General features: G+C 43.7%; 1 protein-coding gene across 7 annotated transcripts; it reads right to left on the bottom strand.

Annotated features, from left to right (window-relative positions):
• Nucleotides 1–25,919, bottom strand: PALB2 (partner and localizer of BRCA2). Of its 7 annotated transcripts, none has more exons than XR_014840547.1 (13): nucleotides 25,707–25,919; nucleotides 23,628–23,687; nucleotides 23,122–23,224; nucleotides 18,041–19,507; nucleotides 15,306–16,135; nucleotides 13,887–13,929; nucleotides 10,962–11,123; nucleotides 9,675–9,760; nucleotides 8,735–8,896; nucleotides 8,150–8,266; nucleotides 5,286–5,373; nucleotides 1,502–1,650; nucleotides 1–498 (listed from the first exon to the last, which is right to left on the bottom strand). XR_014840547.1 is itself a non-coding variant. In XM_013989673.3 (13 exons), the coding sequence occupies exons 1-13, from the start codon at nucleotides 25,752–25,754 to the stop codon at nucleotides 288–290; spliced, it is 3,555 nt and encodes a 1,184-aa protein (XP_013845127.2). In that variant the 5' UTR covers nucleotides 25,755–25,919; the 3' UTR covers nucleotides 1–287. The 7 variants fall into 7 exon arrangements, 5 of the variants coding, with proteins under 5 accessions (XP_013845127.2, XP_005656820.2, XP_020942128.2 ...); XR_014840548.1 differs by having other exon boundaries at nucleotides 15,306–15,988; XM_013989673.3 differs by having other exon boundaries at nucleotides 13,858–13,929.
• Nucleotides 25,920–25,964: the final 45 nt, after the last annotated feature.

Raw genomic sequence — 25,964 nt, 5'->3', positions numbered from 1 at the left:
TACCAAAATAAAATATTTATTAACATCTGAAGCTTTATATACACTTTTAAAAGCAAATGTGCAAATGTGAGCGGATTTACAGAAATCAACTGACAATCCCTTTCCCTCAAGTATAAATGAACATTCAAGATCAGTAGTGCCCCTTCCATCGGTATAACAAGCATGTCTAAAGGAATACAAGACATTATTTTAAACACCTTTCGGATAGTCTCCTCTACAATTATAACTGCAAAAAGTACTAAGAGGCCGAAAATATCCAGAACACTGTGTTTCCACCCTACCCTAACTTATGAATATCGGTATACAAATATATTTCCATCTTTTTGCCCAGCCAGCAAATGAGAATCTGTACCTGACCATTTAACAAAAGACCAATTTTGGTCAGAGATGGGAGGAAGGAGAGCCGTGCAATGACCTAGGAGTAAGTCCCAAATGGCAATGCTTCCGGAAGTCAGTACTGCTGCTGCAAAATGATCTTTCACGTCACCTTCCAGGAACCTAACGTTAGGCAGAGAAGAGACAATCCAAATCATATATATATATATACACACACACATATATTAAAACAAATTTTTTAAAAAATAGGCCACAACCACGCTCCCCCAAGCAACGAGAACAAAAATACTTGGACATCTGAACCCGTACATTTGCACTCCTCGGACCGCTGGCTATAACCGCATACCAGCCACTGCTTGGCTCTCTGAGGCACCTTTGTATCCTCTGCACGCAGGCTCACAAGGGCCTGCCTTCCACTCTTTCTCAGCTGAGCTCAGTCTCCCCCCAGTGTGTTCCTTTTCCTTGGTGGCTCTAATCCCAGACCTTAGCCTGGCTGGGTTTGGGCCATCATTCAGGCTTGCTGCCTCCACAGAGGTCAAAAGGTCAGCACACACACACACACACCACTCTCCATTGTATGTATCACCTCTCTTTATCTGCACTGTGCTTCTCCCTATGTGAGATTATCCTATTTCCCGATTATCTGCTGGCTGTCTGTCCTGCCAAATGTAAACATCATGAGACAAAAATCCAGGAGTTCCCAATGGGGCTCAGTGGAAATGAATCTGACTAGTATCCATGAGGACACAGGTTCGATCCCTGGCCTCACTCAGTGGATTAAGGATCTAGTGTGAGCTGGGGTGTAGGTCGCAGACGCGGCTCAGATCTGGCATTGCTGTGGTTGGGGTGTAGGCTGGCAGCTGTGGCTCCGATTAGACCCCTAGCCTGGAAACTTCCATGTGCCTCAGGTGCAGCCCTAAAAGGACACACACACACACACACACACACACACACACGCCCCAGACATCCAGTTGCCTTTTTTTTTTTTTCTTTCTTTTTTGGCCACCCTCAGATCTATAAACTTCATACTTCATCCTACTTCTTAGCATGCTTTACCATCATCTGTATTACCTCACGTTTCCATTCATGTCAGTTCACAAAACTATCTGGTTTCTGTATTTGCCTAAGTGCCTTTCAATCTGTCCCCCACATTAAACACACTTGCCTTCCAGCCTGCCCCTGAGGAAGGCAGTAGAGCATCACGCCCACACTCAAGGTCGTCTTCGGGTTAATCACAATCAGCTGAAACACAGGGCTTCCCAACAGCTGACTCTCTTTGGCACAAGGGTGACTCAGAACAACAAACAGGAGCCCCTGGTTTAGGAGAAAAATCAGTAACCAAATAAATCAAGAGCATGTTTGGAAGAAGAAAGGGCTGGCAGGAGTTCCCATTGTGGCACAGCAGAGATGAATCCGACTAGTATCTATGAGGTTTGATCCCTGGCCTCGCTCAGTAGCCGGGGGTCTGGCATTGCCATGAGCTGTGGTGTAGATTGCAGACACGGCTCAGATCCCATGTTGCTGTGATTATGGCGTAGGCTGGTGGTTGATGTGACCCCTAGCCTGGGAACCTTCACATGCTGCGAATGCAGCCCTAAAAAAAGACCCCCCCCCAAAAAAAAAGAAAGAAAGAAAGAATGTGTTGGCAGAGACGAAACTATGGAATTATAGATAGGAACTATCAACAGACCCTTAAGTCTCCAGAGATGTAATCACTGGTTCGCGTTTTTTCCAGCAGAACTGCTGGGGGCATCCCTGAGCTGGACTTCCAGCTTCTCCAGCACAGGGCTTTCCGTGACTTTACAGCCAGTCTTTGCAGGCAGGAACCTAGGTGACTTATCAGCTTCCTCCACTTTAGATCCTACTAACATCTCAAGCCATCCATTTGGGAAACACTGGTGTAAGAAAAGAGGGCATAGGAATACGTGGAGGGAGTTCTCAAACTGGAAAGGTTAAGCTGGTTTTTGAAAATTCCGAACGCATTTTCCCATAAAAACAATCTTGTCAGTGGTGACTGGATTATTAGGTCAGTTTGCAACTTCTTATTTATTTATTAAGTAAAAGCGGCCCCCAAAAGACACCATCACCTATGCCTGTGTCTGTGGAAAACTGTTACAGACCTCGCCTGGCTTTCAAATTCCATGTGCTTATAATAACATCATTGTGTGTGTGTAAAGATATAGATGTCACAGACACAGATACATATATATGTATGTTACACTGAAAGTAACATTTTGGGGGGTAAAATGGGGAAAATTAATTATAGGGCCATTTTAGGATTAACAACATTCACTTCTAATTTCATACATTTCTAGAATGATTGAATTCTCTCTCTTTTTTTTTTTTTTGGCAGATCCTTCAGGCCAGGGATCAAACCTGAGCCACAGCAGGAACTTGAGCACTGCAGTGACAATGCCAAGTCCTTAGCCATAAGGCAAACAGGGAACTCCTGGAATGAATTCATTCTTATAATGAGAGTGAATTACCTTTATAATTAAAAAACAACCAAGAGCTGGAGTTGTCACTGCTGTGGCTCGGGTTCGATCCCTAGCCTGGTAACTTCTGTATGCTGCAGGTGGAGCCAAAAAAACAAAAAAACACCAACAGTCAAAAAATGTTAAATGCTATACACTAAATTAGGGGTTAGCAAACTATGTCCTTATATGTCAAATCTGGCTCAATGCTTATATTTGTATGGATTATGAGCTAAGCATGGTTTCTGCGTTTTTGTTTGTTTGTTTGTTTTGTTTTTTTTCATTTCTTGGCCACCCCTGCAGTTTACAGTCGTTTCCAGGCTAGGAAGTGAATCAGAGTGGCAGCTGCAGCCACAGCCACACCAGATCCAAGCCGCATCTGTGACATACACTGCAGCTTGCAGCAACGCTGGATCTGAAACCCACTAAGCTAGGCTAGGGATCGAACCTGCATCCTCAGGGACACTGTGTCGGGTTCTTAACCCACTGAGCCACAATGGGAACTCTGGTTTCTGCATTTTGAAGTGGTTGGAAAAAAGAGGAAGAATACTTTGTGACATGTGAAAATTATATGAAATCCAAGTTTCAGAAAGTTTTATTGTCTAAAAAGTTTTATTGGAACAGAGCCACACAACTTGTTTTACATATTACCTCCGCCTGATTTGGGGCTGTAAATCAGGGTAAATAGCCGCCACAGAGACCACATGGCCTGCAAAGCTGAAAATATTTACTATCCGGCCCTTAACAGAAAAAGTTTGCTGATTCATGTACTGACCTATTAAGTATTGTCTCTTCAGGATGAAAAGTATTAGCCCCAGGATAATGCGACAGATTGTCTAAGATCATGCAACTTCGGAGCTGGTGTCCAGAGATGCTGCCAGGCTAGGAAGGGACGCAGCCTCTGTGTTCAGAGGCTCTCAGGGCTCCTGCACAGGCCCACTGACGCTGGGCCAGTTGGTCTTACATGGCAATGAGCCATCTACTTCTGCCTCTGCCTCTGCTCATGGCTCAACAGTGGACACTTATTAAGCAGATATCCCTGACTCCTGGACAAATACCTTCAACTTGTTCAGATGCTAAAACTGGACTGGGGAGGAGTTCCCGACATGGCTCAGTGGTAACGAACCCAACTAGTGTCCAGGAGGACGTGGGTTTGATCCCTGGCCTTGCTCAGTGGGTTAAAGGTATGGCATTGCCACAAGCTGTGGAGTAGGCCTGCAGCTGAGACTCCATTTCTACCCTTAACCTGGGAACTTCTATATGCTGCAGGTGCGGACTGAAAAAGAAAAGAAAAAAGAATTTGGCGGTGTTGTCTCTGGGGACATGGGTTTGATCCCCAGGACAGCTCGATGGGTTAAGGATCCAGTGTTGCTTCAGCTGTGGCATAGGTCATAACTGTGGATTGGACTTGATTCCTGGCCTAGGAACTTCCACATGGCATGGGTGTGGCTGAAAAAGAAGAAGGAAAAAAAAAAAAGGACCGTAAGCTAAGTCTATTAGCACAATGGCTAAGAAGCTGTGTTTGTTTCTATATGGGGACACTAAAGCCTAAGATAAAAATGTGTCGGGGGAGTTCCCGTCGTGGCTCAGTGGTTAATGAATCCAACTAGGAACCATGAGGTTGCGGGTTTGGTCCCTGCCCTTGCTCAGTGGGTTAACGATCCGGCGTTGCCGTGAGCTGTGGTGTAGGTCGCAGATGAGACTCAGATCCCATGTTGCTGTGGCTCTGGCATAGGCCAGTGGCTACGCTCCGATTAGACCCCTAGCCTGGGAACCTCCATATGCCGCAGGAGCAGCCCAAAGAAATAGCAAAAAGACAAAAAAAAAACAAAAAAAAATGTGTCGGAGTTCCCATTGTGGCGCAGCCAAAATGAATCCGACTAGTATCCGTGAGGATTCGGGTTTAATCCCTGGCCTTGCTCAGTGGGTCAAGGATCTGGTGGTGCTATGAGCTGTGGTGTAGGTCACAGATGCGGCTCGGATCCTGAGTTGCGGTGGTGAAGGCTGGCAGCTGTAGCTCTGACTAGACCCATAGCCTGAGAACTTCCACATGCCACAGGTGTGGCCCTAAAAAGCAAAAAGAAGAAAGAAAGAAAAAGAGGGAGGAAGGAACAAATGAACACAACATGTCTAGGACCATTTAATCATCCTCCCTAAGGGCATCTGTTCACATCATAAACCCTTTAGGACAATGTGTTTGGGAGTCAAGTCTGAAAACAGGCTATTTCTAGGTACGAGTTCACAGCTGGAAATAAATATTTGCCCTTAAGTCATATAACTAGAAATTTTACCCAAACAAGCATATTTTCACTCATACATTTCAAGAAAGAACAAATGCTGTTATCCACTTTTGAAAAAAAGAGGCACCAGGGAGAGTCAGTGGACTACAGCTTACTAAATTACTGCTCTCACTCAGTGAGACCAAGAGTAACACACAACGTAGACCCAAAGCGGTCCCCGCAGGTCACTACTTACCATTTCAGAATAAGCTCTGTGACAGACTGAAGCTTGGTAGGAGTCACCAATGTGCATCTTTTTCAGGAGCTGTCCAGTTTTTAAGTTCCTTGGACACCAAAAATAAATAAGCTCATGACATTCTTCCCACAAATGGGTTTTCACATAATATTCTCTTATTTATCATAGCATCCTTTAGGAGGTAACCAGGGAAAAACTAAGGGACACAGTACTTTAGTTCCTTTTATTTATTTATTTATTTATTCTTTTTGCCTTTTCTAGGGCTGCTCCCGAGCCATATGGAGGTTCCCAGGCTAGGAGTCTAACTAGAGTTGTAGCCACCGGCCTACACCACAGCCACAGCAACGCAGGATCTGAGCCACATCTGCAACCTACACCACAGCTCACAGCAACACCAAATCCTTCACCCACTGAGCAAGGCCAGGGATCGAACCCGCAACCTCATGGTTCCTAGTCGGATTCATTAAACACTGAGCCACGACAGGAACTCCCTTAGTGTCATTTAATCATAGATTTAGCTAAAAACACCACTATAGTTTACTTATTTATTTAGGTCATGGCTGAGGTATGCTGAAGTTCCTGGGCCAGGGACTGAACTTGTGCCACAGCAGTGACAAGGCCAGATCCTTCTAGGAGGCTACCAGGGAACTCCTAGAACTATAGCTTAACGTTGCCAATAGTGTAATTTGATGGTTTAGCTTTAGGTCGAATCTGCTATGCCACTGGGGATGAATCTCTCCACCGTCCTTGAGAAAACTTTCCATTATCTCATTTTACTTGTACTGAAATTAGGCACCTTTTTTTGCCAAAATGTTTTGTCACCTTTCTTGTAATGACTAAATTTCCCGTGGAGGACAATGGTCAGGAACCCAAATTTGCATGGGTGAGAGACTACACCTAACACAGACTTATAACTGTGTCTCTATAGTATATGCTTATACTAGGGCTAGACCAAGATAACTGAGACAGAAGGGAAGACTGAGATGGGATTAAAAAAAAAAAAATAGAAAAAAAGAAGAGAGAAGGTAAATATAAAGAAGAAAAAAGCAAAGTTTGTCGGAACCCCTCCTTAGCGTATTTTTTTTTTCTTTTTAGGGCCGCACCCCTGACATATGGAAGTTCCCGGCCTAGGAGTCAAAGCAGAACTATAGCTGCTGGCTTATACCACAGTCACAGCAACACAGGATCTGAGCCACATCTGAGACCCACACCACAGCTCACGGCAATGCCGGATCCTTAACCCACTGAGCAAGGCCAGCGATTGAACCCGTATCCTTGTGGATCCTAGTCGGATTCGTTTCCATTGAGCCACGAAGGGAATTCCTGTCCATTCATTCTGAATGTAATAGTTTACATTTATTAAGAGCAAACTCCCGGAGTTCCCGTCACGGCTCAGTGGTTAACGAATCTGACTAGGAACCTTGAAGTTGCCGGTTCGATCCCTGCCCTTGCTCAGTGGGTTAAGGATCGGCGTTGCTGTGAGCTGTGGTGTGGGTTATAGGAGCGGCTCGGATCCTGCATTGCTGTGGCTCTGGCACAGGCTGGTGGCTACAGCTCCGATTGGACCCCTAGCCTGGGAACCTCCATATGCCGCAGTAGCAGCCCTAGAAAAGGCAAAAAGACAAAACAAACAAACAAAAAGACCAAACTCCCACTCCCTCCACCTTCCCCCGTGGCTTTATTGAGGATTTGTGATGTTGATAAACTGTCCCCACCATGTGACCCTACTGCTGCGAAATTTTCAGTTGGCTCTTCATTAGCCACTAGATAAAGTCCAAATTCTTTCTCAAGATACTTATAACTCTCGTGAATCTTGTGCTGCAATACTGTTACTCACTGGTCCCTCACTTGAAATCTTCTCACTGTGGGTACAATGCACTGTGCATGCTCCTGGCTCCGTACCCTTGTTCAAACTAGCCCACCCAACGCACTCCGTTTCTGACCAGTCTTCATCCCTGTCACTGACCAGTGCCCATCCATTCCTCAAGGCCTAGATTATGCCCCACATCCTTCCAGCTATATGGAAGTGACCAGGCTAGGGGTCGAATCGGAGCTGTAGCTGCCGGCCTACACCACAGCCACAGCGACGTGGGATCTAAGCTGCATCTACAACCTACAGCACAGCTCACAGCAACACCGGACCCTTGACCCACTGAGCGAGGCCAGGGATCAAACCCACAGCCTCATAGATTCTAATGGGGTTTGTAACCCACTGAGCCACAACGGGCACTCCATGAGCTGTTTAGACTCAATCCTTCTCCAGGTCTTCACCAGTTCACAGAAACCTCCTCTCCTTCAATTTCCAAAGTACTGTTCATAGACCTCATTTTTTATTTAATATATACTATAAAGGGTATGATATAGTCATTCAACAAATACTTCTAAGTTTTCTAAGGACTAGGTACTATGTATGAAAACTAAAGAAGCGAGTTCCCATTGTGGCGCAGCAGAAACCAATCCAACTAGGAACCATGACATTGCAGGTTGGATCCCTGGCCTCGCTCAGTGGGTTAAGGATCCTGCATTGCTGTGGCTGTGGGGTAGGCTGGCAGTTGTAGCTCCTATTCGACCCCTAGCCTGGGAACCTCCATATACTGCAGGTGCGGACCTAAAAAGCAAAAAAAAAAACCCAAAACAAACAAACAACAAAAAAAACAGAAACCAAAAACCAAAGAACTGAAGAAGGAAAACTAAGTTCTCATGTACATATGAAAAGTTTCCCTCCTAGAAGTGGCCGGGCATGGTTCTCCACTATCTTCAGGAAAGAGAGGTGCCTGGGGATTCTGACTAAATAACGCTGTGAAATTGGAGGACTAACCTTACATTACAGATGAGGAAACCGAGGCCCTCGAAGGAAAGCTTACCAAATAACAACGTTGTTCATTATAGTGGTACCAAGCAGAGCTTCCGGCATCCCTTGAACCTCAGCAAAAGTTAGGAGAGTCTCTTCAGGGGGCATCAGAAACTGTCTGTCTTTGCCTCTGCATTAAAAACAGTATTAAAAGTCAGCGTTTGTACCAAAGCATTTTTTAGGCAGTCCTTCTATGGAACTATTATTACTGAACTATGCAAAATAAAAACTAAGCTAGTGCCAGGAAAAAAGCTCCATCCAGCATCCGGCTGATAACTGAAGCAATGGAAGCCAAGCTTCAGTCTGGCACAGGATCTTAATGTATTGGTAACACTCCAGGGCCAGAGAGATGTCAAAGGAGGCTGAAGAAAGAGCAAACTGCACCTGTTGAGCCTCTCTGCTCCCCTGCCCTCCTCCCTGCCACGTCTGGCTCCACCTCCCAAAACTGCTTCGATGTTACAGCCCAGTGTTGAGGCAGACCCCACTATACCACACCTACAGCATAGAACACAAGAGGCTTCTGATCCAACTCTCTCTAAAACCCTGCGATAAAATCATTCTTTACCTGACAGTTAAAATCAACCAGTGGCTTCCTTACCCTCCATCCTGTGCAAATGTCATGATTTCTACTTGCTGATCACAAAGAGTCCCACTGCTACTGACTAGCCTCCTCTTTGTCAGGCCAAGCACAGCTTTTATATTTCCAGAACTCAGGAGGACTTGCTTTTCACTTTTATCATCAGAGGAACAAAGTAGTGCCCTAAAGCAGATACAAGGAAAAATGGGAAGAAGTCAGGAGTAAGCCTTCACTAGAGAACTAGAGTCAAACTTTAAAAGGAAACTTCAGTCAGGGATGTCATTCTATTGACAATTTTGACTGTTTTTTAAACACATCTCTCTTTATTTTATTTATTTTTTTAACTGTTTCCAATTTTATTTCAAATCGTTGTGGTTTTAGTATTAGTTTATATTATTACAATCTATTTAAACACTAGAAAGCTGAGGGAAGAAAATTAATTGGATACTATCAACTCTGACCATTGTTTCAGTAAGATAATAACAAGCAATTTCACTTAAAAGAGGAAAAACACATGGCGTACTCCAGAGCCACAGCAACTCGGGATCCAAGCCTCGTCTGCAACCCACACCACAGCTCACAGCAATGCCGGATCCTTGACCCACTGAGCGAGGCCAGGGATCGAACCCGCAACCTCATGGTTCCTAGTCGGATTCGTTAACCACTGTGCCACAGTGGGAACGTCCCCAAATTTATTTCTTATTATTTATTACTTACCTGCTTTTCTGGCTGCACCTGCAGCATATGGAAGTTCCCAGGCCAGGGATCAAACACATGCCAGAGCAGTGACCCAGGCCATTGCACTGACAATGCTGGGTCCTTAACTCGCTACACTACAAGGAAACTTCTAGACCTAAATTTAGATTCTTTCAAGACTCAAGCCTAGGTTATAACTTGCACTCTAATAAAGCTGACAAGGATTCAGGGAAAGAAAAAAAACTACTCTTTGAGATTTACATACCTGATTTCTCTGATCTCCAAATTTCCCAAAGCCACACACACGAGATCACAAACATCAGGCACTAGAATGATCTGTAATACCGGAACCTAAATAAAACAAACCAGCCAAAAATTACATTCTGTTGTTTGTCTTTAATCTAAATGTTGCCAAATTTGTCACATTCCTTTCTAGCACTGCTGTATTAGGATGGTTTGCAACAGTGAAACAAATGTGAAAATGTTCAGCAAACACTCTCTCTTTTTTTTTTTGGCCATGCCCAGAGCATGTGGAAGTTCCTAGGCCAGGGCTCGAACCTGTGCCACATTAGTGGCCTAAGCCACTGCAGTGACAACACCAGATCCTTAACCTGTTACACCACCAGAGAACACCATACGCCCCATTTTATAAGCTGAAAATCTGATAAGCTACATGCATACTAGGGTTTACTGCAGCATTTCTTTGATCCAATCTATGCTTCTACCAATGGCAGAATGAATAAATTCTGGCACCTGGACGAATGGAATAACACACAGCCATTTAAAATAAGTTTATTCACTGAACAAATATTTATTGCGCACCATCTGCAAAGCACAGTGCTAGAAGCTGTGGGTATACTGGAGGACAACAATGAAATCTGCTAAGACAGTAGATCTTAAGCGTTCTTACCAAGAAAAAAATAAAGGAAACTGAGGTGATGGATGTGTTGATTAACTTGATTATGGGAATCTGTTCACAAGGTGTTTACAGTTTTGTCAACCATACCTCAATAAAGCTTGGAAAAATCAAATTTGAAATAAACAAATAAATGAGTATGAAGAATATGTAGAAACCAAGAGACATGTTTATACGGTAAGAAAAGGCAGGCTTAAAAAGGTTAATGAGCATGCTATGATTGCACATATAAGATATGTACGAAGGTAGATGAGGACAGAAGTACAAATAGACAAAAAGCAGAAGCAATGTCTAAATGAGAGCTAAGAGGTATAGGTATCAGCAAGTTTAGAAGTCAGAACAGACAAGAAATTCCAAGTTCCTCTAGCAACTCTAGTGTAAAAATCCACCTCTGGATAAACATATGATAACAGCAAATAAAGCATTAATGTTAACTGCAGAGTCAAGATGCTGGGTACATGGGCGCTCCCTGGACCACTTTTCTGCATGTTTGAAATTTTTCAAAAATGATGTGGAAAAACCTCATCTCTCGCTGTCTCGTATAGCTGTAGATCCCGTATTTTTTGGTGAGCTGCCATCTAAATTACCATGCAGATGGCTGCAAAGATCTCTTTTAGCCACAAGAGTCTGACTTACCTCTGTGAAGTGCCAGGAATACATTTTTTCCCACTGCCAAGTATCCAGAGGTTTCCAAAGAGAAACTACATATTCGCAAGCAGTTATGATACAAGGCTCTTTGAATCCAGCTGTTTCCCACCACATGGCACTCACATCCACAGAACAGGAACCTGAAGGATTCTGACACAGAATGGCAACAATAGTTATGTTAAAGGGATGCTTGGGGGCTATTTTATAAAAAGAATAAACAGAAAAAGTGAGAGATTACCAGGATTAAGAGGAAATACCAAGTAAATTTAATTAAAGATTTATAGAGGTCAAAAGAAAGAGCTCTCTTTCTTTTTTTTTTTTTTTTGTCTTCTTCTAGGGCTTCACCTGCGGCATATGGAGGTTCTCAGGCTAGGGGTTGAATAGGAGCTGTAGCCACCGGCCTACACCACAGCCACAGCAACTCGGGATCCAAGCCGAGTCTGCAACCTACACCACAGCTCACGGCAACGCCAGATCCTTAACCCACTGAGCAAGGCCAGGGATCGAACCTGCCACCTCATGGTTCCTAGTTGGATTCATTAACCACTGCATCACAACAGGAACTCCAGAAAGAGCTTTCTAATGACAAAAATTGCCCATATACACTTGTAAGATTTAAAAATGTGTAGCTCTAGAATGGCATAGATTCAGATTTAACCACAAAAAATAGCCCATAAGAACTAACTAGAGGAGTTCCCTTCGTGGTGCAGCAGAAACGAATCTGAATCTTTGGAAATGAAACATTCTAATGAAGCACCCATGGATGGAAGAGGGAATAAAACTGAAACAACACACTATTTCTTTTTTTTCTTTGCTGTGTCCACAGCATGTGGAAGTTCCTGGGCCAGGGATTGAACCCTTGAGCTGTAACCAGAGCCACAGGAGGGACAACACCAGATCTTTAACCCAGTGATCCGCAACAGTATCCAAATACTACTTCTAAATGAACAACAATGGACGCACAGTGGCTGTGGTGTAGGCCAGTCGCTGCAGCTCCAATCTGACCCCTAGCCTGGGAACCTCCTATATGCCACAGGTGCGGCCCTAAAAAGACAAAAGAAAAAGAAAATTAAAAAGAATAGCTATGAAGGGGAGCTCCCACTGTAGCTCAGTGGTAACAAAACCCAATTAGGATCCATGACAATGAGAGTATGATCCCTGGCCTCACTCAGTGAGTTAAGGATCCAGCACTGCTGTGAGCTGTGGTGTAGGTTGCAGATGCAGCATGGATCCCAAGTTGCTGTGGCTGTGGCGTAGGCCGGCAGCTGTAGGTCTGAAAGGACCCCTAGCCTGGGAACCTCCGTGTGCCTTGGGTGGGGCCCTAAAAAGCAAATAAATACATAAATAAAGCTTTCTTCTACACCAGATGCTTTCAACTTAGGGTGATTTTGCAAAGCTCCCCTGGAGGACTGTTAGCAGTACCTGGGGACACTGCTGGTTATCACAACTGCGGAGGGGGTGTTACGGGTTGAGACTGGGGCTCTCGCTAAATATCTTACAAAGCACAGGCCAGTCCCCTACAACAAAGAATTATCCAGCCCCAAATGTCACCAGTAGTGAGAATGAAAAACCTTGCTCTACACCACCCTACTTCAAGTATAAAAAGTGAAGCAGGGGGCCGTCGTTTCCTGGTGATTTAGTGGTTAGGGCTGGACACTTTCACCCTTGCGGCTTGGGTTCAATCCCTGGTCTGGGAACTGAGGTCTCGTTTCAAACGGCTGCAAATGCTGCAGCCCGACAAACAAACAAACGAAAAGGTTAATCAGGACACGGGTCCAATCCACCTCTCAGGATTTACCAAAATAGCACTAACAGAATATTATATTTCTCAGAACCATATATATTATATAGCATATGAAAATTAACTATTCATTATGTCATAATCCAGAACTGCTACTTATTTTCTTAAGTAATTCTTCTAAAAATATTACATCATTTGGGTAGGAGAGTCATGAATGACCCCTCTCTGTCAAAATGCCTTATTTATTTATTTATTTATTTTATTTACTGGCCGCACCCACAGCATGCAGAAGCTGGGTCAGGGATTGAACCAGTGCTACCACCAGATTCTTAACCTGCTGAGCCACAAGGGAACTCCCTCAAATTTTATTTATTTATGTATTTCAGCCACACCCATGGCATAGGGAAGTTCCTGGCACAGGGAGGGAATCTGAGCTGCTGCTGCGACCTATGCCACAGCTGCAGCAATGCTGGATTCTTAACCCACTGTGACAGGCTGGGGATCAAACCCACACTGCCACAATGCTGGCAGATTTTTGATGCACTTCAACACAGTTGGTTAAGGATCCGGCATTGTCACTGCAGCAGCTTGGGTCTCTGTAGTCATGAGGATTCAATCCCTGTCCTGGGAACTTTTTCATGCCATGGGAGAGGCCAAAAAAAATTTTTTTTTTTGGATACGAAGTTGAGTTACTTGCATTGTTCTTCGCAATAGCTTCAAGATCTCAAAATATATACACAGGTAAATATTATGAAAAACAAAGAAGGTAAATCTGTTTTATCTTTTTGTTTTTTTCTTTTTTCTTTTTAGGGCTGCACCTGTGGCACAAGGAAGTTCCAGGCTGGGGGTCGAATGAGAGCTGCAGTGGCAGCCCTAGGCCATAGCCACAGCAACTCAGATCCAAGCTGCATCTAGGACCTATGAAGCAACTTGTAGCAACACCAAATCCTTAACCCACTGAGTGAGGCCAGGTTTGGATCCTGTATCCTCAAGGATCCTAGTCAGATTCTTAACCCGCTGAGCTGCAGTGGGAACTCCAATTAATTTTTTTAAAAAATCAAATTCTTCTGCATTTTCCCACCAACTCATTATACTGTTCACATATAAGACACAAGACATATTCTAATTTAATAGTTTTCTGACCTTTAACTTTGAAACCAATTGTAGAGTACCTGGGGTTAAGCTATCACAAGTGGGAACATCTGCTATTTCAGTCTGTGGAAACAAAAGTCACACCGTTAATTTACACTTTATAAATTAATTATTACTCACACATCAAAATGCCTACTTCCTATGTTTTATTTTCTTAGGTAACTAAATACAACTGCTTCATTGATAATAAAGAGAATAGGATCCCCTACATTAAAAAAAAATATATATATATACTTTATTTTGTTTATTAATTTATTTTTGGGGCCACACCCATGGCACATGGAAGTTCCCAGTTCGGGGTCAAACTGGAGCTGCAGATGCTGGCCTACACCACAGCCACAGCGACCTACACCACAGCTGTGTCTGCAACCTATACCATGGCTCACCACAATGCCAGATTCTTTTTTCTTTTCTTTTTTTTTTTCACAATGCCAGATTCTTAACCCACTGAGTGAGGCCAGGGATCGAACCCTTGTCCTCATGGAAACTAGTTGGGTTCCATACCACTGAGCCACGATGGGAACTCCAAAAAGACATGGCCACAACCTAAATGCCCACTGACAGAAGAACGGATTAAAATGTGGTACATATACACAATGGAATACTACTCAGCCATAAAAGAACAAAATAATGCCATGTGCACTAGAGATTCTCACATTAAGTGAAGTGAGTCAGAGGAGAAAGTCAAATACCATAGGATATCACTTATATGTGGAATCTAAAATATGACACGAATGAACCAAACAGAATAGAAACAAACTCACGGACATGGAGAACAGGCCTGCAGTTGACAAGGGGGAGCAGTACAGAGGGGGATGGACTGGGAGTTTGGGGTTAGTAGATGCAAACCATTGCATTTGGAGTGGATAAGCAATGAAGTCCTAATGTATAGCACAAGGAACTATATCCAATCAGTTGTGATGGAACATTATTCACGATGTTACGAAAAAAAGAATGTATATATAACTGGGTCTCTTTGCTATACAGCAGAAATTGACAGAATGCTGTTAATCAACTATAAAAAAACAAAACAAAACAACCCCCCCCCCAATTTCCCCAGAATGAACTTAATGTTTACAGTGAGGTCACAGCAAAGAAATATGCTATGGGAGTTCCTGTCATAGCTCAGTGGTTAACAAATCTAACTAGGAACCATGAGGTTGTGGGTTCGATCCCTGGCCTCGCTCATTGGGTTAAGGATCTGGCATTGCTGTGGCGTAGGCCAGCAGCGGCTGCAGTGCCAATTAGACCCCTAGCCTGGGAACCTCCATATGCCATGGGTGCGACCCTAAAAAGACAAAAAAAAAAAAAAAAAAAAAGAAATATGCTAAAACATTCTTAAACACTGGGGAGCTGATGTATAAGGCAGTCATGCTGTCCACATTCACCAAGATCCTTCACTCCTTTAGAGAAAATTTCACCAAGGAAGCAGCCTGTACCTGTTCAATGGAAGATTTCCAGGATTCCTGGCACGTATGTACACAGAGCTGATTTTCTTTGTAGGTGAATGACTTGGTGAGGAGAGGTGTTGCTTGGGGACCAGGATCACAGTCACAGGAAGGCGGTCCTTCCTTTCCTGCTGCATGCAGGCTTCCATCTAGTTTTGCTGGGCTGGTCCAGCCTTCACAGTGTTTAGGGTCACTAGCAAGGCTGACTGCAGCTTGCAAGTGCGAAAGCTGGGGGGTAGAGCAAGTTTGTCCAACAACCTCTGCCAAAGCCTTTTCTCCGCAGGCTTGGGAGCCAAAAGCTGGAGTAGTGCCCAAGATGGGGAAAGCAGGTGAGCACGGGTCTGCTGTCGCCCTGATGTCATTATCATCAGGTGCAAGCGTGTTTACAGGAGTCAAAAGTAAAATGGATGAAGACAGGCCCTTCTCCTGAGGCTGGCTTTTTGGCTTTGGCATTTTAGGATGGGCTTTTCCTGGTCGAATCATCAGGTCCTCTTCCAAGTCTTCCTTTTCTATACGGATTTGTTTAGGAGTCAGTTCCTCGACAATACAATCTCCTCCTTTAAGAGGCCTGTCTCCACACATTTTTGATCTGAAAGGCTCAATCAACTTCTCTGAGCAGGACTTCAGTTTTTCACGCTTAAGAGGCCCAAAGTCTTCATCCGGTAACTGAAAGTCTGTGGTTTTGAGAAAAGATGACAGCTGCTTTAAACTGAGCACTTCATTCTTACAAAATGGAACACAGAAAGTATCATCCGCCAAAGACAAATAAGCAGAATTACTGCAAGAAAGGGAGTTCTCTTTTTGACGATGACCTTCCTTCCCTAAAATAAAAAGCAACAGCAATACCCAACAAGAGACATTAATCACCAACAAAGAGCGAGCTTCTAAACTCCAATACCGTGCAGTGTTCACTATTTTTCCCACCCGTGACTCTGAAACCTTGGGGAACAGGTCAAAAATGAGCCAGAGGTTAGTGGTTAACCAGCAGCCCTCCTTCTGCAGTACCAAAAAGGGTGGTGCTGGCAGCACTTGCTGGGAGAAGGGAGATAGGGATCTGGTTCCAGCTCTGGCCACTGATGAGCTGTGTCACCTTGGGCAAGTCAATTCACTTCATTTTCCCTTGTCCCTCCTAAGGGAACGGGACTAAGAATCTCTAAAATCCTTTCTGATCCCAAACTCTGACGCCAGCAGGCCACCAGAGCACAGTCTGCAAAATGCTGGCTCTTCTCACTAAAGAAAACTTAGTCCCCTCTTCAAGCAAAGCATAATTTACTAGACTTAAACGGACAAGAATTCTGTATCATTTGAAATGTAGCTGCATCCAACACCTAGTAAATGGATAAGCAAGCTGTGGTACATACATACCATGGAACAGGATTCAGTCATAAAAAAATCAGGTACTGATACAAGCTACAGTGGATATATCTCAAAAACTAGCTAAGTAAAAGTAGCCAGACACAGAAAGGCCACGTATTGTTTAATTCCATTAATACGAAATATCCAAAATAGGTAAATCCACAGAGACAGAATATACACTGGTGGTTGCCCGGGGCTGGGAGAGGAAATGAAGAGCTTAATGCGTAATGGGGTTTCCTTTCGGGGTGATAAAAATGTTTTAGAATTAGACAGGGGTCATGGTGACAAAACACTGTGAGTGTACTAGATGCTCCTGAATTGTCCACTTAATTTTATGTGAAGGACACCTCAAGAAAAAAACATTTTTTTTTTAAATGTAACTGTACGTTACTGAAATCAGAGCAGATTACTTCCACGTACACAGGCGTATTTCCAGTTTGTTAGGAGACTGCCTTACCTTCTGATGTCAACTGCATTTTATCACACCATCATTCCTAAGTTTGTTAGTGGACTCTTACTCTGACACAGATTTCACTGTATTTCAAAAATATTTCTTTATTTTTTTAGGGCTGCACGCACGGCCTATAGAAATTCCCAGGCTAGGGCTTGCATCAGAGCTGCAGCTACCGGCCTACACCACAGCCACAGCCACATAGGATTTGAGCCACATCTGTGACCTACATCACAGCTGGATCCTTAACCCATTGAGCGAGGCCACGGATCGAACCTGCATCCTTATGGGTACTGGTCATGTTCATTACCACTGAGCCACAATGGGAACGCCCTCGAAAATACCTTTTATAAATTACTTCTCCCCATGGACAGAGTGTATTGCACTTGAATTAATACTAATTTTAGGTAAATATCCAGGTTTGCATCTTGGCTCTGGCACTTTAAAGATACTTTCATCTCCTTGCCTTAGATTCCTCATCTATAAAGTGAGGATAATAACAGATTCTGCCTCACGTAGGGCTGCCCTGATGACTCAATGAGTTTAGTATCTGTACAACATTTAGAAAGTGCCGGGCAGGAGTTCCTGTCGTGGCGCAGTGGTTAACGAATCCAACTAGGAACCATGAGGTTGCGGGTTCGATCCCTGCCCCTGCTCAGTGGGTTAACGATCCAGTGTTGCCATGAGCTGTGGTGTAGGTCGCAGATGCGGCTCGGATCCTGCGTTGCTGTGGCTCTGGTGTCAGCCGGCGGCTACAGCTCTGATTAGACCCCTAGCCTGGGAACCTCCAGATGCCACGGGAGCGGCCCAAGAAATGGCAAAAAGACAAAAAAAAAAAAAAAAAAAAAGTGCTGGGCACACAGTATGAGCCACCGCCACCATCAACCACACCTCGATTTACCTTTAACTCTCTCCTTACCATGAATAATTACTTTTCCATTCTGATCTTGGTGCAAGGCAACTTCTTCCTTGGAACTATTAACACCTGATGTGCCAGAAGCTGGCAAAAGGAGTTCATGATGAGCTGACATAGGGGTACAGACTGACTTTCTTTTTCCTCTGCACTTTCTACCAGTTGGCTGGGTAACCGTCTTCCTAGAGAAGTCATCTTTAGTAGTGCCAGCAGGAGAGCTGACTTCAATTGAGAGGAGTTCCTGAGAAGGACTTTTTGAACTCGATCGTTTTGCGTATGTATCAGACACCTTAATTTCATTTTGGTTAGTTTTTTCACTGACAAGGTTTAACTTGTTAGCAGGTGCCTTATTTTTATTTCTAAAACCCTTTTTTCTGACACCCAAATGACTCTGAATGACAGCCTCCAGTGCCACTTTCCTTTGGCAATTTGACATGCGCCGTGTTGTTCTAACATAATATTCCGCAGGAAATGGAAGGCCTTCAAGCATTGTGCAAGTATGTGTTTGATCTTCTATAGGGACAGGAGAAAATACTTCTAAGCTAAGACTCTTTGGTTGACTTAGAGCCTCATTTTCCAGAAGATTTCCATTTCTACCACCAAGCGCATTACTGGAAGATTTAAAAGACATCTCTGGGTGATTCCGTTCTTTAAAATTTGGGTTTTCACTTGCCACAAACTCATCATAAGTGAGTTCCTTTACAGAACATGAATGATCTGCTTCTAAGTTACGACTTCTAGGTGGCTGACCACTTGCGCTTACAGCTTCGTTTACCTCTGTGTTATCTGCAAAGAGAGTCATTTTTTGGTTGGGTGCCTCTAAGTTTGCGGGTGGAGCAGGGCTAATGTTTTTTAAACCAGAAGGAATAAGTTCATAGTTACTTTCAGGAGGCTTATGTTGAAGCTGCAGACCACTGCTGTCTGACGGAGTACGCCAAGGAAGGGCAGGCACCCTGGGGAAATTATGTCCTCTTGAGAGTGTACCGACATCTCTGTGCGGTTTGCCATTTGATGGAATTAAGACACTCCCTACGTTAGCTTCTGGAATGGGTGCTGCAGAATGGGGAATGTCAGACTTAGGACTTGGAAGGGAAGTTCTTGTTTCAGTTATAGGGACCCCAGGATTTTCTCTATTGACTTCCGCCCCTTCCTTTAGTCTTTTTCCAGAGAGTATGAGTGAATCAGTGTCAAAGAAAGATTCTCTCTCCTGGGAAGTCAGTGTTTTCTCCAACTTCTTTCTTCTTCCTAGCAGCTTACTTTGACTTTTCTTACCATCAGGGCCATTGATGCCGTAGGGAAAATGTTCCTGGATATCATCTGATCTTTGTATACATAATCCTCCTACTGGGCTAGGTCCAGGGCTAAAGGACTCAGGCTCAATATCAAGTGTGACAGGTGTCTTTTCTCCAGTTTCTTCATCAACATGGGCATGGATTTGTAATGTGTCACAGGGAGATAATCTGCTTCTAGGTTCTAAGGAGAAAAAAAATGGCATAATCAATATTTTTCTTTTATAACGAACCAAAAAATACTCCATATTTCTTTTGAAATATTATATATAAATGACACCAAACATTTATATAAAAGAGAGTCAATGACAGTTCATTCAGGCAGATCAAAGTTCAAGTTTTTAAAAACCTGATAAACTCTAAAATATTAAGTAAATGTGAAAAAAAATGGAATTGTGCTGGAAAAATGATTTTTAAGCTAAAAGATTACCTATTTATTGAGATCATCTTTTTTCTTAGTTTTTCCCAGTTTCACTGAGGAACAGTGACAAATAAATTGTATATACATAAAGTGATTTTTTTTTTTTTTAAGGGCCACACCTGTGGCCTATGGAACTTCCTAGGCTAGGGGTCGAATTGGAGCTACAGTGCCAGCCTATGCCATAACCACAGCAACGGTAGATCTGAGCTGGTCTGCAACCTATATCACAGTTCACGGCAACCCTGGATCCTTAACCCACTGAGCAAGGCCAGGGATTGAACCCATGTCCTCATGCATTACTAGTCAGACTCATTACCACTTACCCACAATGGGAACACCCCCAAAGTGGACTTTAAAATAAAGTAGTTTCTAGAGTTCCCATCATGGCACAGCAGAAACGAATCTGACTAGGAACCCTGAGATTGAGGGTTTGATCCCTGGCCTCACTCAGTGGATTAAGGATCCGGCATTGCTGCAAGCTGTGGTGTAGGTCATCGATGTGGCTTGGATCCTGCATTGCTGTGGCTGTGGCATGAGCTGGCAGCTGTAGCTCCAACTGGACCCCTAGCTTGGGAACCTCCATATGCCGCAGGTGCAGCCCTAAAAAGCAAAAAAAAAAAAAAAAAGATAATTCTGGAGTTCTATTGCGGTACGGCACCCCCCCCACACACCCCCAAACTAAAACAAAGTAGTTCCCATAGGAGGGGGGCACGTTATGCCATGCAGAGCCATGGGAAGCATCAGGGTCGGCCAGGAGGCAGAACAAGCCTGTGTAACTGAAACCCTGTACCCTCTGACCAACATCTCTCCATTTCCCCCTCATTTCCTAATTTTTCTTTTTCTCTTTCTTTACAGCCACCTCTGTGGCATATGTAAGTCCCTGGGCCAGGGGTCAAATTGGAGCTGCAGCTGAGGTCTATATCACAGCCACAGCCACGCCAGATCTGAGCCACATCTCCAACTTACACTTCATCTTGAGGCAACACCAGATCCTTAACCCACTAAGTGAGGCCAGAGATGGAACCCACTTCTTCACAGATACTATGTCAGATTCTTAACCTGCTGAGCCACAATGGGCACCCCCTTATTTTTCATTCCATGTCTTTTTTTTTTTTTGACTCGAGTAATTTTCCTACCATTTTAAAATTTCATTAGCCTCCAATTTTATTATTATAAATGACCTGATTTCTTCCTTCCTTAGCCTCCAATTTTATATTACAAATTACTTGATTTCTTTCTTTCTTCCTTCCTTTCATTTTTTTCCTTTATTGGCCATCCTGCAGCATATGGAGTTTCCAGGTAAGGGATCAGATCCAAGCCACAGTTACAACCCCCGACATAGCTGCAGCAATACTGGATCCCTAACTCACTGTGCTGGGCCAGGGATTGAACCTGTGTCACAGTACTCCAGAGATGCCACCAATTGTGTCACACCACAGTGGGAACTCCAAATTACCTGACTTCTAACATGAGAAACGACCATTGTTTTTTATTACAGTATTTCCAGCAAACTTTTTTCTTTGTGCACAGAGAGTCTTAATTTTAAAAAAGTCATCTTTCCGATATAAATAAATAGATATAATTTCTAAAATTTGAGCTGAAATAAGCAACTAAATAAGCAATCCAACTGAAGTATAGTTTAGCGCTCACAGAATGGGAGAAAATATTTACAAACTGTATACCTGATAAGGGTCTAATAGATAGACTATATGAAGAACACTTTTTTTGGTCTTTTCAGGGCCGCACCCCTGGCACATACAGGTTCCCAGGCTAGGGGCTGAATCAGAGCTATAGTCGCCAGCCTGTGCCACAGCCACAGCAACACCAGATCCGAGCTGCACCTGTGACCTACACCACAGCTCATGGCAATGCAGGATCCTTAGCCCACTGAGCGAGGCCAGGGATCTAACCTGCATCCCCATGGATACTAGTCAGATTCATTTCTACTGAGCCATGACGGGAACTCCTAAAGAGTAACTCAACAATAAAAAGGCAACCTAATCAAAAGAGTTGCATCGATTTTTCTCCAAAGATTTACAGATGGCTAACAAGCACACAAAATATGTTCAAAATCATTAGTCACTAAGTCATGCAAATTAAAACCACAATTAGAGGAGTTCCTGTAGTGGCTCAGCAGTAATGAACCTGTCTAGTATCCATGAGGATGTGGCTTTGATCCCTGGCCTCGCTTAGTGGGTTCAGGATCCAGTGTTGCCGTGAGCTGCGGTGTAGATGGCAGATGGGGCTCCGATTTGACCCCTAGCCTGAGAACTTCCATATGCCTTAGGTGTGGTCCTAAAAAGACACACACACACACACACACACACACACACACACACACAAAAACAACACCCTGCCACAATTAGATAGCACTTCACATCTACCAAAATGGTTATAATTTTTAAAATGGAAAATTATAAGTATTAGCAAAGATGTGAAGAAATTGGAACCCTTGGGCATTGTGGTGGGAATATAAAATGGGACAGCAACTGTAGAAAACAGTTCGGGGGAATTCCTCAGAAGTTAAATGCAGAATTACCTTATGACCCAGAAATTCCACTCCTAGGTATATACCTGAAAGAGCTGAAAATATATGCCCACACAACACTTGTCCATAAATGATCACAGCAGCATAATGGCCAAAATTCATAATAGCCAGAGTAGAAACACCCCAAACGTCCATTAGCTGATGAAGGGGCATACAAATTATGGAATAGCTATACAATGGAATATTATTTGGCTGCAAAAAGCCATCGAGTACAGATACATGCTTAGATGAATGTATAGAAGAAGCCTGTCCCAAAAGGCTACATACTGTACGGTTCCATTCCTAAGAAATATCGGAATAGGAAAACCCAGAGAGACAAAAAGTAGATTAGTAGTTGCCCAGGGGTTAAGGGTAGGATGGACATAAGGTTTCTTTTAGGGGTGATAAAAATGTTCTGGAATTAGATAGTGATGACGGTTATACGATCTTGTAAATATATAAAGAACCACTGCATTACACACTTTCACAAGAGTCTAGGCATTCCTGCTGTGGCTCAGCAGGTTAAGAATCTGACATAGTGTCCTTGAGGATGTGGATGGGTTCAATCCCTGGCCTCGCTCAGTGGGTTAAGGATCTAGCTGCAAGCTGTAATGTATGTTGCAGGTGTGGCTTGAATCTGGCATTGCTGTGGCTGTGGCGCAGGCTGGCAGCTACAGCTTCAATTCAACCCCTCGTCTGGGAACTTCCACATACTGCAGGTAGGGCCATGTATTGACAGAGAGATAGATAAATAAGAGTCTATTGCTAGTCCTTACCCTCTGGCGACAAAGAAAAGAACCACCTGGGAAATGAGTACTAAAGCAACTGTAAGTGAATGCGATAGCTTTACCTGAGTGGTTTAGTTGTACTGAAACTTCTTGCTGCAATGAGGAATCTTGTTCTTCCACTGTTTTCTTAATAGAATTCTTAACCTTCTCGGCTCTTTGGGCACGCTGGAGAAAACATAAGCAGCTCAAGACACAACTTTGCAAAAAATAAGTTTTTGTTAAGCTTTATGAACCAAAGGCTGTTCTTTTTATTTATTTATTTATTTTTTCCTTTTTAGGGCTGAACTCGCAGCATATGGAGGATCCTAGGCTAGGGATCGAATCAGAGCTGCAACTGCTGACCTACATACACCACAGCCACAGCAACTCGGGAACCATGTCTGCATCCTGCACCACAGCTCACGGCAACGCCAGATCCTTAACCCACTAAGCAAGGCCAGGGATCAAACCTGTGTCCTTGTGAATGCTAGTCAGATTCGTTTCTGCTAAGCCATGATGGGAACTCCCTGAAGATTGTTCTTATAGTTTGTGCCACAACACCAATTTGAGACAATAAAGATTCACTTACCTGAAGGCGGGCCAGTGTCTTGCTGTATTCCCTTTTCAAGAATGCTAATTTTTCCTTCAACTGGAAGAAGAACATGAAACAAAACTGAGCAGGTGAAACAGAGGAATCAGAGAGAAGGGACACAGTGCCCATCACACAGCTCTCAGCAGGGGCCTCAGCTAGAGGTGGCCGAGGAAGCAGCACTGGCACTGCTTTCTGTTCTCTCAAAACCCAGCTCTCTAGCATCCTAGCTTTGACTGCTGTATCACCTGGACAATTGCCTCCCGACTCACTTTGCTAATTCCTACTGATTCCTCAAGCCTCAGCTTAGATTTTTATCCCCCTGGGGTAAACTTCTAGGTCCTTTTCCAAATCCAAGTTAGGCATTTCCACCTCTCCTCTGCGCTTCCTTTATCACAGTGCTTCTTATATGTTGCCTGTTTAGTTCTGTGTCTCCCCCATCTCTCGGAGAGAGCCTTGAGGGTAGCAGGAGCTGTCATCCTCAGATATTTATTTGACTAATGAATCAGTTACTGGTCCAGGCATATCCAGCATCTAAAAAAACAACCCACTGTGTATCAGACGGAGTTCTAGGTGTTGGATATACAGAGTGGTCAAGGCCTCTGCTCCTGAGGGATACAGATAATACACAAGAAAACAAACAAACAGATAAAATGATTTCACATGGTAGTCAACACCTAGACAAACAGGGTGATGCGAGAATGACTTGGCGACAGAAAAGGCTACTTTAGAGACAGTGGCCAGGGAGGCATTTCTGAGGACTATCACTTGAGGCCAGACCTGAAGGAGGCTATGGAAAAGCAAACTTAAGGAATATCAGAGGGAAAGCAATTTGCCCAATTTATAAACACATTTTAAAAACAGCATGATTCAAACCTCTATGCTATACTGTTTCTACTACTTATCAGCCTCCTTATCAGCATCTGGGAATTACCCTGTTGACTTGTAAATGAACTTTCTCACTCCCACTGGAAGGTAGGCTGGGATAAGACTAATGAGTTACTGTGAAAGAAGAGTTTAGCACAAGGCCTAGAAGAGCCAGCACCAAGGTGTGTTCAAGTTAACAACATGGGCATAAATGCAAGGTGGCATGTATAAGGATAATACAGACCAGCACCGTGTAGAAACAAAAAGTACAAACAACCTAAAAGGCTCCCAGCAGAGTAATGTGTAAAGACAAGATGTCATTTCCATTCTTTGTTTTAAAAAAACGTTTTTGTGGTTTCAATGAGAAACAGCTGAATTGTGAACACCACAAACAGCTTCAAGTTTCTGTACCTCTATCCCTGCAGTGGCCAAACAAACAAAACTTGAAGCATCATTTTAAATATAAAAAGTCTTATAAAATTAACTTGCAAAAATGTACCTATCAAGTCTGTAGTTTGGTACTTACTACATGTTAGTCAAAAGTCAAGCTAAAATCAGATTTTTTAAAAAATATATCAAAGTTTTTTGATATTTCATACAGATTCTGCATTGTCCAAAATATGCACAAACATGCAAAAATTTGCATGCAATATAATTTCTTAAAAAAATCCACACAATACAGTATCCATACTGCAAAATACTATATAGAACTTTAAAAACACTGTAGATAAACATAGACTAATACGGATGTTAAACATGAAAAAGGAAAACGGAAGTTGCAGAACCATCCTCTCCAAAAAATATATATACTACCTTTTGGTCGTTACAGAATACAATCGCACCCCTTCACACTGCACCCCCCCCCCCCGCGAGACACGCAAAAAGATCTGAAATCCAGACTATTGAGGGATTTACTAAGGGGATAGGCTCGGAGAAGCCAAGATCGCGTGTGCAGGGTGGGGCGGGAAGGATGTCAAAGGGAACTTTAGCTTTATCTTTAGCTTTACAATGTGTATTTTTGCATTTCTGCTGTAACGAAACTTTGTTCTTTAAATGCCACCACAGGAGCACAGCACTCTCCCACACTTTCACAACCCGGGTTCCCTCAGTCCAGGTTAGAGGTCACTGCCGCCCTTGGAAACAAAAACAGGCCTAAAATCCTGGGAAAGGGGGGTCAAAGTTCTGAGACAACCCTTCCCGCAACCCCGGCACCTTTTCCTTCTCCTCACAGCTGAGGGGTTTCCCAGCAGGCTCTTCCATCTGACCGGCGGCCACTGAAAAGAGCAGCAGTCGCTGGCCTCAGCCTGTGGCTGCGCGGAGCCCGGCTGGCCCTGGGCGGGAAGGCGCCCAAGAAAATTATGGGGTTCCGAGGACCCCCTCAACACTTGCGCATCCGGCCCACGCGGGCCGGGCGCGCCAACAACCCCGGCCAATCACATCCGCTGCTCGACCTGCGCATGCGCAATCCGA

This window comes from Sus scrofa, chromosome 3, assembly GCF_054392235.1.
Source record: "Sus scrofa isolate SSC_HxYL_T2T_F1_AM1 chromosome 3, Sscrofa_HxYL_maternal_Yorkshire_Landrace_v2.0, whole genome shotgun sequence".
Lineage (NCBI taxonomy): Eukaryota > Metazoa > Chordata > Mammalia > Artiodactyla > Suidae > Sus > Sus scrofa.
This window is presented reverse-complemented; position numbering and strand designations above follow the sequence as displayed.

Excerpts from the sequence above, each read along its gene's own strand:
- PALB2 (XM_013989673.3), bottom strand. The coding sequence starts at position 25,754 with ATGGAAGAGCCTGCTGGGAAACCCCTCAGCTGTGAGGAGAAGGAAAAG. Across the intron at positions 19,508-23,121 it reads AGTACAACTAAACCACTCAG|AACCTAGAAGCAGATTATCT; the intron begins GTAAAGCTATCG and ends TTTTCTCCTTAG. Across the intron at positions 13,930-15,305 it reads GGAAATCTTCCATTGAACAG|ACTGAAATAGCAGATGTTCC; the intron begins GTACAGGCTGCT and ends TTGTTTCCACAG.